The sequence below is a fragment of the Eublepharis macularius genome, chromosome 2 (genome assembly GCF_028583425.1).
Source record: "Eublepharis macularius isolate TG4126 chromosome 2, MPM_Emac_v1.0, whole genome shotgun sequence".
Lineage (NCBI taxonomy): Eukaryota > Metazoa > Chordata > Lepidosauria > Squamata > Eublepharidae > Eublepharis > Eublepharis macularius.
In genome coordinates, this window is record NC_072791.1 from 197,520,051 (window position 1) to 197,534,095 (window position 14,045).

A 14,045-nucleotide genomic window follows, 5' to 3' on the forward strand; every position below is an offset into this window, starting at 1 on the left:
GAAAGAGAACTACAAAACATTGACATCCTTTCACTGAAACTTAATCCATTTTCTGCATTTGTAATAATTATGTAATAGTGAGCAGGCGTGTCTATAAGCATAAACCACAAGGAACATTTCCAGGTATTTTCCACTTCCTGGTGAGATTTCCAAGTACAAATGATAGGACTGGGAATTGGTTCTTTGACTTTTAGATCTGAAAAAGTTCCATCTCCCAAGTTTCCCTTAGTTTTATCTCTGTTACTGACATGCAATCAATGTTCATATTTTCTCCACACTATTTGTGGGGTAGGTGACCTTGCAGCATAGTGAGCTAGATTCAATCGCTTATTAAAAACAGGCATTGATAAAAGCACACATTTATTAGATTTATTCCGAAGCAGCATTTTCCAGTTGTCTTGTCTAATCAAAGTACATATCAAGGTAAGAAAACCAAGCATATTAAAAGAAGGATAGCGCTTTAACATTGAGAATTAAGGTATAAATAACCCAAACAAAACAGCAGAAGTCTTGTTTCTTATCAGTTTAGAAGCCTGGAGTTAGATGAGCAGCTAGGCCGGGAAGACTAAACGGCAGACTATACATTCCTAGGGTGACTTCCTTTGAAGGCTCCAGATTATGCAAATCAGTAATAAAACTAACAAGATGTACAGTACAAAGGCTGCACCAGTAAAAATGGTTTCCCTTTCTATTATTGCCCACCTCAGGAAATAAATAGTCAAAATATTAAACATTTTCACACAGGAAGATAAAGTGGGGGAGAGGGAGAGATGGCTCATATTAAAGCATACCTGCCTTGTCTGTATATGCAAGGGGCACAGAAATAAAGCATGATTTGGAGAGCTAGTGACTAGTGTCGGTTTAATCATGGGACAAATAACTTGTAGAGACTTCAGTTGAGAAAAGAATTATTCCACAGATGATCACGAAAAGATCACATTAAAAAAAAGTAGTAACATGTAAAACAAGTCTTTTGTTTTCCATTGACACTGTTATTGACATTTTAAAGTGGTGCCTTAGGGGGAAAAAGATAATGTTTCAGGGAAAGTACTGTGTTTTTGCAAGGCAAAATATTAATACAAGAGACGGAATTGTGCCACTTGCTTATTTTTGTTTCAAGACAGTGGCTTGGATCCAGACTAGTGTTTCTGCAGCCACAAGGATTTTTGCTTACAACACATGATTTTCCTGCCTCTCCTGTCCTGCAGAAGCCCAAAATGGCTGCCAAAATTTTGTTTCTGGGGATCTCCTGTCCCCCAGAAATAGGATTGGGGGGGGGACATTTTGGGTTGCTGTGGGCAGGAGGAAGAAGTCTCACTGCAGAGATGGAAATCCTTGTGCCCATGAAAAAGCTAGTAAGGATATAAGCCAACATTTTGTAAATTGTTAGTATTCTGCATAATAGTAATATCATAGAAAGAGGCACCTATTTTTATATACTCTGGTAGATCAGACAGGTAGCAGAAATACACATAAGAACTGATGGTATATGCTGAGCAGGTTGCTGCCCGTAAATATACGTCCCAAAGGTCTTTGTCACTCAGTAGATGGCACTATGTTCTCTTCTATATTATTTAATATAATCATTTATGGAGAGATCCCTAATGAGAATTGATTTGTACTAAAACAACAACCAGATAATCTTTCAGAAATTTACAAATGTACAGTATATTTATAACATTTCTTTCTGAGAGTGTCAGTGCAAAGATATACATATAGTACACCGTGATAATTGCTCATAAAAATAGGCGTTGGCATTGCATGTGTAAAAAAACAAACAAACAAGGCATGGTTTCCACGGACGTCTCTAGCTAAAGACTAAATATATTTCTTTTATAAAGAGAACTGAACCATTTCTTCCTTCTGTTTACAAAAATATATGTGCAAATGGGTGTTCCTAATTATTCCCTATGTGAGCTGGTTATACCACAGAGTCCTCTTTGACGAGATTGGCGGTGTCTTTGAACGAATCCTCAGTTGCTGAATAGGCTAGCGGTTGATCTCTCCGGAGAATGATCTTTTGAGGAGGCGGGGGAGACGGAGGAGGGATGTTCTCAGCTTCTCCTCGGTGTTCCTTTTCCATCTGAAACAATTGGCAGGTCAAAATAATCACAGCCATATTGCACACTGGGCAGGCAGGGGAAGCAGGACTGAGTGGGGAGGGTGTAGTTTACCTCAGGCCTCCTAGCAAATTCATAACACAGGCAAGACTTGATTCAGTGACTTCCTGATTGGAAGCTCTTAGCCAGCACGCTACACTCGCTCTTGTATGCCTGGAGCTGCCTCTCCTCACTCCAATGGCGGGGCCTTGCAGAGAGGGGAGCTATATGGGCACTTCAGAAATGCCTAACCAGGATCGTCAGGGTAACTTGATAGGCAAGACGCCACAGGGAAAGCAGCTACCTCTTAATCTTTATTTGTTATTCAGAACATTTATATGCTGCCTCTCCAAGGAACCTACTCTTGAGGTGACGTACAATATAAAACATGACAAAACAATAAATCGGCACACCTGAAATTTAAGAAACCATTAGAGACCCAGCCAGAGCATAAAAACAGCATAAACATTAAGCAGCCTTAAATGATTCTCACAGAACTGAAACATTACCTCTGAATAGATTGGATTTTCAAAGTTAGTACTTTGCTTCAGTTTTCTTTTGAAGAAGTTCCACTTTGTCTCCTGAAAAACATGTTTCAAAGGCGGGTGGGGAACATTTTACTGGTAACTATTCTGGGCTCAGGAATGACTCAGTGACAAGCAGTTAAGGCGAGAGTTTGAAAGGTTCTGGCAAATACAATAACCTGACATGTAGCAACACCTGCTTAGCAGTGCTGACGTTTGTGCTAGCGAGCTATGCCCTCAGAGACCACTGGCTGATCAGTGCTAGCTGTGAGTCCTCCTGATAAGCCACTTGCCCAAAGGGTACGTATCCAATGACAGCAAAGAGTCACACCTTGACAAGCTGTACGTAGAGAAAGCATCTACATTTAACTAGCATGCAAAAGTGTGAATCATTTAACAGATCACCCACGGGCATGTGTCACATGCGCCTTGCACTGAAATATCGAGGAATATATAAAGGTAGTTAACAGCAATTAATAGGTAGGAGGGCAGCAGCCTTAGGAGCTTAGGGAAGACGCATGGTAGCCGTACAAGAAGACTACCATGCAGCACTTACAAAGGAACGGTGTAGTCAGTGACTGCATCTCTATGGCATCACAGAGACCATGCAGTGCAATGGTTATGATGCCAGATGAGGAATGAAGACAGCCAGGTTCACAATTCCCATTCGTCTATAAAGCTCACTGGGTGACCCTGGGATAGCCACACTCTCTCTGTTTTGCATGTTTGTTGTAAGGGTAAAACAGAGTGGGACTGAACCACGAGTCTCTAAACACATGCACTAAACACAAGTTTGATTGAGAGAAACCTCAATTCAACTCACTTTTAAAGTGTGACCCAAAGCTTACCTTTAAAAGAGTGGGGGGGGGGCTCCAAATTGGCTCCTGTGCATGCGCAAAGGCAGAAGGAGCGTTTTCATTCCCTCCTTTCTACCCCACTTGCTTTAACTAGCAGAGAAAGGCTGAGGGTGGGGATATTTGTCTTACTGCTGGTTCCATCCGTCTGCCCAAGCTCTGCCCATATCATCTAATCATGCCTGGGCAGATACGTGGAGCCATTAGTAAGACAAACAGCCCTCTCCTAATGGCCCTTCTCCGCTACTTAAAGTACGGGGAAGGGGGCTGAAAAGGAGGGACTGAGGACACTCCTTTTGCTTCCACATGTGTATGGGAGCCAATCCCCCACCCCCACTTTAAAGGGAAGCATCTGATCACACATTAAAAGTGAGTCAAACTCATGTTTAGTGAACATGCAAAGAGACCCTATGTGGATCACCTAAGCTTTATGGGAGATGGGAAGGATAATAAACAAACAGAGAGTCAATAATGCAGGAATTAACTATGTACTAAGGGATGACTGAACACAGAATTACTAATTCTGCACATTAAGATTTTAAATGGATCCCTGTTGCCATCTAAAGCAGGCTTTATGCAAAGTGGCATATCAGTTTCATTTTCTCTCCCCCTACTGCTTTTGCTACGACTACGACTACTAGGAGTAATGTACTAATTGTAGTAGTTATTACTAATGCAATGCCAGTGGTATGTTAAGTGTTGCACAGAACACAAAAGTAACACAGTATCTGCCAAGAATATTGACTGTCTTTGACTGATGGAATTGAGACTAGGGATAAACCCATAATTGGTGGAGATGAAGAGTCAGGAAGTGGTGGAGGGTGATGAGAAAGAGCAAAGGAGTTTGGAATAGACAGCAGCAAGACAAGAGAGAGAGCAAAAGATAAAGGAAGAAAATGGTGAAATGCAGAGACCAAGAAACAGTGGAAGATGCTATGAAAACAGAGACATAAATTAGAGAGAAGATTTTTAAAATGAAAAGCTTTAGTTGTGTTAAACGATTTGTACTGACTGGGTTGAATTTTGCCAATCATTTCCACACACACCGGGGACGGGGGGTGATTTCCACCACCACCACCCCATGGCAGACCTCTGTTTCCCAGGAGCAGCATTTCAAGGTCATTCTGGGCTGCAGCAGGATGGAGGAAGTGCGGAAATTGCACTCCGCCAATAGAAGGAGTGGATATTTATAACAGGATCCAAGACACTGTCTAAATTATTCCCAGGACTACTGAAGGTATGTGCATTTGTGAACCTGAGCACCATGCAATACAGAGAGCTCCACGAACATTTGATTCCAACACAGTCTACAAAGCAGAAGTCAGTTACCTGAGGTGTTTCTACATTTGCTGGAGTCTGGGGCACGCTGGCCGATATAGATGTAGCATAGATTGGATTTTCAAAGTTTTCATTTCCTCCACTGCTGGAAGCGGTTACCTATTCCCATGGCATAAAAACATACTGTGTGTTTTGCATTTTTGTATATGTCAGTCAATCCGTCTTTACAGCATCAGTGAATAAGCCATAGCAACAACACAATAGTTCAAATAAGGGTAAACACTTTTGTATATGAGGTTGCACCCTTTTGGATGATATCTGCCACTACTTGCTTTCCTGCTCAGCTGAAGAGAATCCAAAGCAGAGGTTTCTTTTACAGCCTCGGGGGGGGGGGGGGGGGACGTGTATTGGCCTACTGTGTAAAGTTGGCATAATTTTGACAAATAATAGGACTGGCTACTTGAGGCCAGTTGGCCAAATGAGTAGCATCATTAAAGTAAAACCATATACAAGACTGATTATGTTAAATGGGGCATGTTATGTTTCACCTGGGTTTTCTAGCTACCCATGCAACCGATTGCCCATTTAACATCAACAGATTTTCCCCCACAGAGGAAGAGGCTTCACAGTTTTGCAATTCTGTATGTAGTTTAATTGTTAGTTTTTCTAAACTTGAATTTTGTTATGAATTTTGTTAAATCAACTTGATTTAACTTGTTCCCGCAGATGGTTTGAGAAGACTGCACAGCAAAAATATTCAAACCAACAGAGGTTAGAAGAAAAGTGTACTATGAAAGGGATCAAACAGAACAGTTCAGCAAGAGAAGAAAGCCATGTTTTATTCCCCCCCCCCCTTACTTGTGTTGGAGGAGCGATGTTTATGTCCACCTCACCACTGTCTTTAGTTGTATACATTGGGTTTTCAAATGTGATTGGCTGCTTCCCAGTTTCTGCAGCAAAGTTTTCATTCTGAGGATAATAGTAAAATGTTAACTTCCATCCAACATAAGCTTCATTACTCCTTAAAGCAAAGCATAACGCAACTGGGAACACCAGAAATGATACATTAGACTAGGCTGTGGCTCAGTGGTAGGCAGGGCTTTTTTTCAGCTGGAACACAGTGGCACGGAGTTCCGGAACCTCTTGAAAATGGTCACATGGCTGGTGGCCCTGCCCCCTGATCTCCAGACGGGGGGAGTTTAGATTGTCCCCCGCGCCGCTTGGTGGCATGGAGGGCAATCTAAACTCCCCTCTGTCTGGAGATCAGGGGGCGGGGCCACTAGCCATGTGATCATTTTCTCCGAGGGCAACCCACTGAATTCCACCACCTCTTTTCCCAGGAAAAAAGCCCTGGTGGTAGGCCATCCACTTTGCACGCATTAAGTCCTAGATCCAATCCCCAACATCTCCAGTTAAAAGGTTCAGGTAGTTGATGATGTGAAAGATTTCTTACAGGGATCCTGGAGAGCTGCCACCAGTCAAAGTAGATAAGGCCAATCCTGACAGACCAATGATCTGAGTCAGTAGAAGACAGCTTCACGTATGTGTATCTCTTGAGTAAGAAGTGTTTGCAATACTAATGCACGGTGAGGGGAATAAACACTTTCTCTTTAAAATGAAACAATATACCCCCCTGGCATGTATTGAACCCAGAAAAGAATTATGCCATATATTACTGCATCCAAAGTCTTAAGTAGAGTACTGTCCATGAGATCATCAAGTCAAGCTGGCGCTTTCAAGTGCAGACATGTAGAATTATACTTCATAAATCATTTTGGAATGGGGAGAAATGAATCTGTCTCCATTAGTCAATGACAAATATCACACACAGGAAGACAAGTTTCTATAAATCAAACAAATTAGTAATGAGGAAAGGACCAAAATACCAAAAAGAACGGTTTACTGCAGAGCCTTCAAATTAATCCTTTAAAAATCTGTTCTATTTTTATACTGGAAAAGTTTGCACTTTTAAAAAAAATCTTAATTTTACTTTTGTGAAATCCCGTTCTACTCGAGGTCAAGGGGGTAACTGGCATGTGGGCCAGGCAGGAAGAGTCTCCGTACCCATTTTTGATGGAGGAAGGGCTCTGCCTGCCACTCATTCTCCAAATGAATGCTACAAAGTCCCAGCTAAGGAAATCTGAAATAAATCTGAATCAGTGGCATTTGTTAATGTGCTGCTCCAGAATGGGCACGAAGATGACCGGGGGGGGGGGGGGCAGAAAATCTCCCCTGGATGAACTAACATGTTAAACTGAAGATGTTTTTCTCTGGATTCAAAAGAAACAATGGCGGGGAATAGATTTGGTCACTCGTTCCATTCCATCCCGATTAGAAGGAAAATAGAAATTGGCCTGAATTAATGTTTTTCTCAAAGAGAAAGAAGGGCAGCTAGCAAAGAATTACTAGAAAAATACAATCTTCAGTGCCTGAGTACATTAATTCTATCCTGGTGTGGAGAACCTGGCATGGGAAAAAAATGATCCAGAAAATGTATAGTGTGATAATGTATACCATAATATGAAACCCCTTCTATAGATTCCAAATGAGTTAGTTCTTGTATACTTCCTAAGGACTGCATGTTTAGAGACACTGTTAATCATTTTTTAAATACAATTATGAAACATTTCCGGTATACCATTCATAGAGGAAACACTCCCCAACTGGATCTCTCACATGAGAAGTTCCAAGTGGATTATGGCCGTTTTTAAAAGGGCACATTATTTTTTTTCTATACAAAATGTTTATCACCACATATACCTTTGAAAAAATAAAATTTAAAAAAACCCCACTTCATTGCGGGAAAATCCTCACCATTTGCATTGCTCGGTCAATCGCCGATTCAGCTCCAAACCCAGACACGCTAATATTCATGGTCCCATCAGCTTCGGATCGGAATGTTACCCCATTGCCATTTTCCGTGGATTTCACAAGACTGCTTAAACTTTGAAAAGAAGAATATTTTTTTGCCAACAATAGATGGATCAATAAAAGACACCTTCTTAACCTTTGTTGGGGAGTGGGGAGGGCATTACTATGGTAACAATCCTTTTAAGTATACAAAAACAGACTACTGATTTCTTCAGAAATAGCATTAAGAAATTCCCACCAACGCAATGTGAAGACATTTAAATATCCCTATTGTTATCCAATGTCTTTGGTGTATGGCTGAGAAAATCATGATTGATACAGTAAATTATATGGCATCCATGACAAATGCTTCAGCCGCATTTCCATCCCACTGAATGTATATATGGTAGGGAGCCATGATACAGAAATGTGCTGCTCTGTGCCTCACATTACACGCAATATACACAGTTAATGTACAATACACAATATTCCACTGAATGTACATTATGGCAGACAGTCAACCATGAAACAGAATCACAGAGTCAACTGTGAAAAAGAATCATGTAGCTGCTTTAGATGTAATGGAGCATGCCACATGTACATGCAGGGTATACAATTAATTTTTAATATATGAAGTACACCGAGTGGAAAAGACAGCACTGTGTACTCATTTCTTTGTCCATAGTATATGTGGAAGTCCTTTAGTGTAGCAATTTTGGGCAAACATGGCCAGGGACTGGAATGTATGACCAAGTACCTATTTCTCTTTGGAATGATCAGTGTGAGTGACAGCTGACTGATACAGTGTGTTTTCCTAAAGACCTCTTGCAGGACTGTTACATGTTATGGACACAGAGGACTGATGCCTTGGGGCTCCTGTTTTCACAAAAGATCCGTGCCTCGGGTGCAATCTGAAGAGATGGGGAATTCTCCCCACTGCAACCAAGAGTCCAGTCATACATAGTCTCATCCCTCCTCTAATTTTTAAAAGAAAGTTGAAGGCACTTATGCAAAAAAAAAAGAGGAATGGTTTCATTGCTGAATATTAGCAGAGTTCATCGCCAAGCACTTACCCTACAAACATCTTTTTGATTGCAACCAAGAGAATATGCAAGGCATAGTTCAATAATCAGATGCAGAAAGGAACAGACATGCACATGTGTTGTCAAGTCCCAACCTACTTATGGCAACCACATCAACACTTTTTCAAGGCAAGTGAGGAGCACTGCCATCCTTTGCACAGCAACCCCAGTATTCCTTGGAGGTCCCCCATTCAAGTAGTGACCCCACTTAGTTTCTAAGATCCGATGAGATCAGGCTATGCCATGTCCAACCACCATGCAGAAAAGGGAACGGAGCAGCAACTAAATGCATGTTTTCTCCGGCCCATCACCACCCATGTGAAACCTACCTTGGCAGTTTGGGAAGTGATGGTAAGAGGGAACCTGTCCGTCGGTAATTTAAAAAGCCACCAACAGCCAGAGCTCCAATGATTATTATCAAAATGACAGTCAGCAACACTGCCACTGCTGCAACCAGAGAAGAAAAGGAGTCAACAAACCAGATCTTCCAATGCTGTCTCTCCTTACTAAATTCTAGAGGGCTTCTCCTCAAAAGCCCTTACTTGGTGGATCAGGGTAAAAGTACATTTGAAGCTTACTTGTTCCAGGAGGCACTCCCTGAGACAGTCCTACTTCGCAGTAATTTCCAGTGTAGCCATACAAGCATCTGTGAATGGAAATGAAATACCTGACTGGCATTAACTGCAGAAATGTAGCTGTGTTTATTACAGTTTGAAAAAGAGTAACTACAAGACATGATTTTTTAAAACGCATCCCTTAGTAATTACATGTTCCACTAGTAGCACAAAGGAAGGGGGGGGGAGTCTGCTTTCTGTTTACGGGGAAATGAGCATGCAGGAATGCTGAATCACAAACAAAGTCATCAGTTTTTAAAGGTTAGAGGAGGATAGGTTTGGTTTCAGTGGAGCATTAGTGGCCCCTACAGGCTCAGCTGAATGAAAATGGGCTTTTGGTTTCTGGAGGGGGGTGAATTTCCATGGGTTTTGTTTTGAACAGGAATCTGAGTCACTTGCTCTCTGACATCTTTTCCTTTGTTTTAAACACCTGTTGCCTTTCTAGTTACTCATCATGAAGAATTTACTTTGAGGTGTAAGCAGCCAACTGGGGAGTTACTCTATTGCTTGCTGATTCATCATTTTAGACAGGTAGGTAGTAGCAAATCTTTAACATTAGAATAGCAACAGATGAGCAGAAGGCTGTGTTGGACTGCACTTTTTAAAATCTTAGAAGTGCCCTACAAACAGCCGAAGGACTGTGAAGGGTTAATTCTTCACAGAAACAGAGAGCTTGAGTGACAGGCTACTCCAAGGAACCTGATAGGGTAGCATGAGCTGAACAGAAAAAAGATTTCTGAACTGGATGCTTGGGAGAGGGGAGTCTGATTTCAGCCCTAGTGGAGAGGAGTTGAGGACTGACAGTTTTGAGATTCAGCCCTGACTGAGAGCAGTTTAACACAGACAGGAGAACTGTGAGAAAGTTGGCAAGGAAGTTTGGGACGTAGCTGCAGATTCCCATTCGGACCAAAGAAAGGAGATAGATCTTCTAGTGAGAGGCGAATTTCCCTACCCAGTCAAACAGACAGTTAGCGCTGAAGAGTGAAAAGATCCCTGGTCTGGTGTGGTTAGAAACTGCCTTTGGAGACCTTAAGAGTCAGTTAAAAACTCAAGACAAGTACTGCTGTTTCAAGAGAAGGGGGTTGGGTGCTGGAAAGAGGGTAGCAGCCTTCTAGTAACCAAAAAGAGTAAGTGAATCTTCAAAGAAAGTGTAATAGAGTGTTTGGAAAAACAGTGGAACGAAAGCCTCTCACCATAAAGATTTAAGTAATTGTGATGAGTTTAAGAAATTCTCATTAGCCTGAAATAATAAGACTTTAAATCTGTGCATGTACTGATTTTACCTCAGATTTATCTATATTGAGTTACCTCAGAAATTTTTGACCCAATTTCACCTGACCTTTCCACAATATTTTAAATAAAATATTTTGTTATTTTTGAATTTTAAAACACCTCTTGTGCCATTCAAGTTGTTTAAGTCCAGGGGTCATTTCGTAGAAAAAGAGCTGGAGGAACTCATTAGCGTAACTCATTAGCATATGCCACGCCTCTTCCCATCACCAGAAGTGTGTCATTAGTATAATTGATTGGCATATGCCACACCCCTTGACATCACCTATTCTGGCTGTTTTGGACCCAATCCTGGCCATTCAGGGCTGAAATTGGGCCCAAATGGCAAAAAAAGGCTGAAAATGGCTGAAAAGGGGCCCAAAATGGTCAGGATTGGGCCACTGATGAGCAGGAGAGTGAGCCACCACCTGTCAGAGGCCCGATCCAGGCCGTTTCAGCCCCAATCCAGGCTGAAACGGGCCCAAAATGGCCAAGAGTCAGGTGGGTGGGGCCACTTGTGACCTCTTTGGGGAACTGCTGGAACTGCGTTCCTGTGTGTTCCCCCTCGAAATGAGCCCTGTCAAAAAGAAGGGGGGCATCAAAAAAGCCAATCTGGTTTGGTGGTCTGTACCACTCCAAACTACTGCTATCCTACCACTCCACAGAGCAAAGTCTGAAGCTTTCTTTCAGCCTGCAGCGCCTTCCTGCAACTTAAAGAGTCTTGCTCCTTCTTAAGTGACTCTTTCTCCAACAGAAAAGCTACTTAAGCTGAAGGAAGGTTCCTTATGCTGGAGTAGAAGTATGGCTGGATCCACTCCTGTTATCCACATTTACTGGTCCCTATTTGAGGTTTCTGGACATTAGGATGACATCCTATGTCTCATAATGTTGAAAGTACCTGTCAGGTGCTTAGGTCTGACTTGATCAGACATCTTATAAGGCTGCAATCCAGAAAAGCGATACAAGTTGGATCACAGGAACTGCGCATGCAGTTGGGATGTTTTCTGAAATGTTTACAACAGCAACTTCCACAACCTAAGAGACAAGCCTCAGGTCATTCTCAAAAGCAAGCTGCCAGCTTGGAAGTGGGAAAAAGTTTCAGCAAAATAACGAACTTGGTGCCTTCTGTAAATTGCAGCCTACTGCGATGTTGTAAAGGACAAAAATTCTGTTTCTTACCAAGCCTGGCAGCCCTCTGAGCTTTTCCCATATGGACTTACTTGCATTTGGGAAGCCCGCTTTCATCAATATAGCATGTTCCTCCATACATACATCTGCATGCTGGTGGCATCGTAGGAGGGGGTTCAATAGCTACAGAAAGGAAAAGTTATGTATGTGATAACAACAATGCATATGTATCCTGCAAAGTATGAGCCACCGTATCAATGTCTAGGTATTCTTAGATCAAATTTCAACCTGGAATTTGTGACAATAATGAACCAGAGAAGCAAGATCTGAATATAGAGCTGATATCCTACTTGTTGCCCAGTGGTGAAAGTAATCTAGTATGGGCTAGGACAGAGTACCGGTAACAAAGTGGCCAAAGTGGTACCCGTGGTCTTCTATTTCAAATCCCCCTGCTTCCCCGAGAGAGAGAGCACCAGTAAGAGATTTCAGTTACTTTCACCCATGTTGGTCCCCTGCCAAACCTGATGAATATGTCTCGTGTGTTTAGGTATGTGCTTCCCTGTTTGCCTTACTGAACATAACTGGATCAGAGCCTAGAAGTTGAGATTCTATCCATCTAAATATAATACAGTGAAATTACTTTAATTACTGTGGAAGGTGATGAACTAGTCTTTCCACTAAAATTCTCAGTTTGGTACATTATCAGTACGATGGTGTGGAAGACAAGGGACTCCTAGTGACTGGCAGCTCTTTGCAGGCTATGGGAATGCATGTTGTGCTCCATTGTGCGCAAGGAGCCTTTGAACAGAAGTAAATTACTCCAGCTGCATTCATATAAATAGACACACTATTCAGAGCTGGAGGCCTCCCTCTAAACCTGTCACACTTAATTTCAGTGATTTGGGGGGGCTATAATTTGCTTTTCTCATTTAAATATTAGCTTTAATCCAATTAAAACTTTGGTCATCGCATAAGCATGGAACAATCTGGCATATAGGAAATAAACTTTTGTTCATTGCATAAACATGGAACAATCTGCAAATATTTCAGCTCTAAAGGGAAAGTCTCAGCAATCAATTTTTTTTAAGACATACAGGAAATACTCCATGTTAAATGCTGTAGATTTGCTAGAGTGAAGCGTGGGCATTTATGATGAGACCTTTATGACATCTGACAGTTTTCAATTAGTGTAGGAAACTACGTCTATCTTCTACTGGGCTTGGGAACAGTTTCATCTCAATGTAAAGTTTCTTGTATACAACTTTGTGTAGGTACAATGGAAATATGTATAGATTATCTTCTTTAACACACTGAAATTTAGGAATAAGGGTAATATGTTCAAAACTGAAGCTGAAGACAGCATGATACTAGTCCAGACTCAGTTCAGATTCTCATCTGGGAAACTGATCTCATTAATCTTCACTCAATATAAAGGCAAATATTAAGTACAATTGTCCTAGCACATGCACAAGGGAGTTAACTGGAGTCCTAGAATTGCTACGTTGGCCGCTCTAATGCTAATAGCAGCTGCAAGTTTGGGGAAAATGGAAGGGGAACTGCCATCAGTTCCTTTTGCTGCACCCTATGGGTCAGCTGTTAAAAACAGATCTGACACCTGCCTACAGAAATCCTAGCCAATCAACAAATAAGCAGTTGCTAATTAAATGATTATGTCCATTCAAAAATGTGCTAGTCCAATCGCAGCCTGGAAGTAGTGCAGTCCAAATTGACCACATCAGAGCAACTTGTAGGATTTTTCTGACTTCAGGGAAGTATTTCCCACCTTCAGTGTGAAGTGGTACCATCCACTCTGTCACCTGAAGGGTCAGCCCCACTGTTTTGCTGTAAGTGTAGAACAGGGCTAGTTCCACATAGGGCATGAAATTGCGGCTCCGCAGTGGAAGTGGCTTGAAGAGGGTTAGAGGGGCGGAGACGGCATCCGTACACTGCTGTCCCCATGCCACTCCCTGCTGGCACCACTCTTCCTCCTCCCTTTCCCCTCCCTCCATTGGTGCCAAAGCGCTGACCCAGTGAGAATCCTGGGGTGCCCTCCTGCAGCACGGAAACTGTTAGGGAAATTTCTTTAAAAAGTACTCTGCTTTAATTTTATTTTCCATAACAGCCGTTACTCTCCATTATTCAAGACACCAAACTGTGATCAATGAAGAAATATGAGTTTTATTATATTTGCATATGACATTCTCCTCTAATAGCCACCTCAAAGCTGTAAAGGGGGAGAAAAACAGAGCTTACCTTGCCATTTTGAAGGCATTAATAAGCTCCACTGACTTTGGAATTGGCCTCAGACAGAGCTTTCACACAGAAGGTCTGCCCTGCGGCCACTGTG

General features: G+C 41.9%; 1 protein-coding gene across 1 annotated transcript in view; it reads right to left on the reverse strand.

Moving 5' to 3' along the window:
- Positions 1-347: 347 nt before the first annotated feature.
- The window catches only part of LRP2 (LDL receptor related protein 2), a 175,606-nt gene continuing 161,908 nt past the window's right edge, over positions 348-14,045 (reverse strand). The window contains exons 72-79 of the mRNA XM_054971732.1: positions 11,791-11,881; positions 9,266-9,333; positions 9,017-9,134; positions 7,570-7,699; positions 5,614-5,724; positions 4,807-4,914; positions 2,609-2,680; positions 348-2,083 (exon numbers count right to left, since the gene is read on the reverse strand). Coding sequence (XP_054827707.1) covers positions 1,922-2,083; positions 2,609-2,680; positions 4,807-4,914; positions 5,614-5,724; positions 7,570-7,699; positions 9,017-9,134; positions 9,266-9,333; positions 11,791-11,881 — 860 coding nt within the window. The 3' untranslated portion in view covers positions 348-1,921. The remainder of the gene's footprint in view (positions 2,084-2,608; positions 2,681-4,806; positions 4,915-5,613; positions 5,725-7,569; positions 7,700-9,016; positions 9,135-9,265; positions 9,334-11,790; positions 11,882-14,045) is intronic.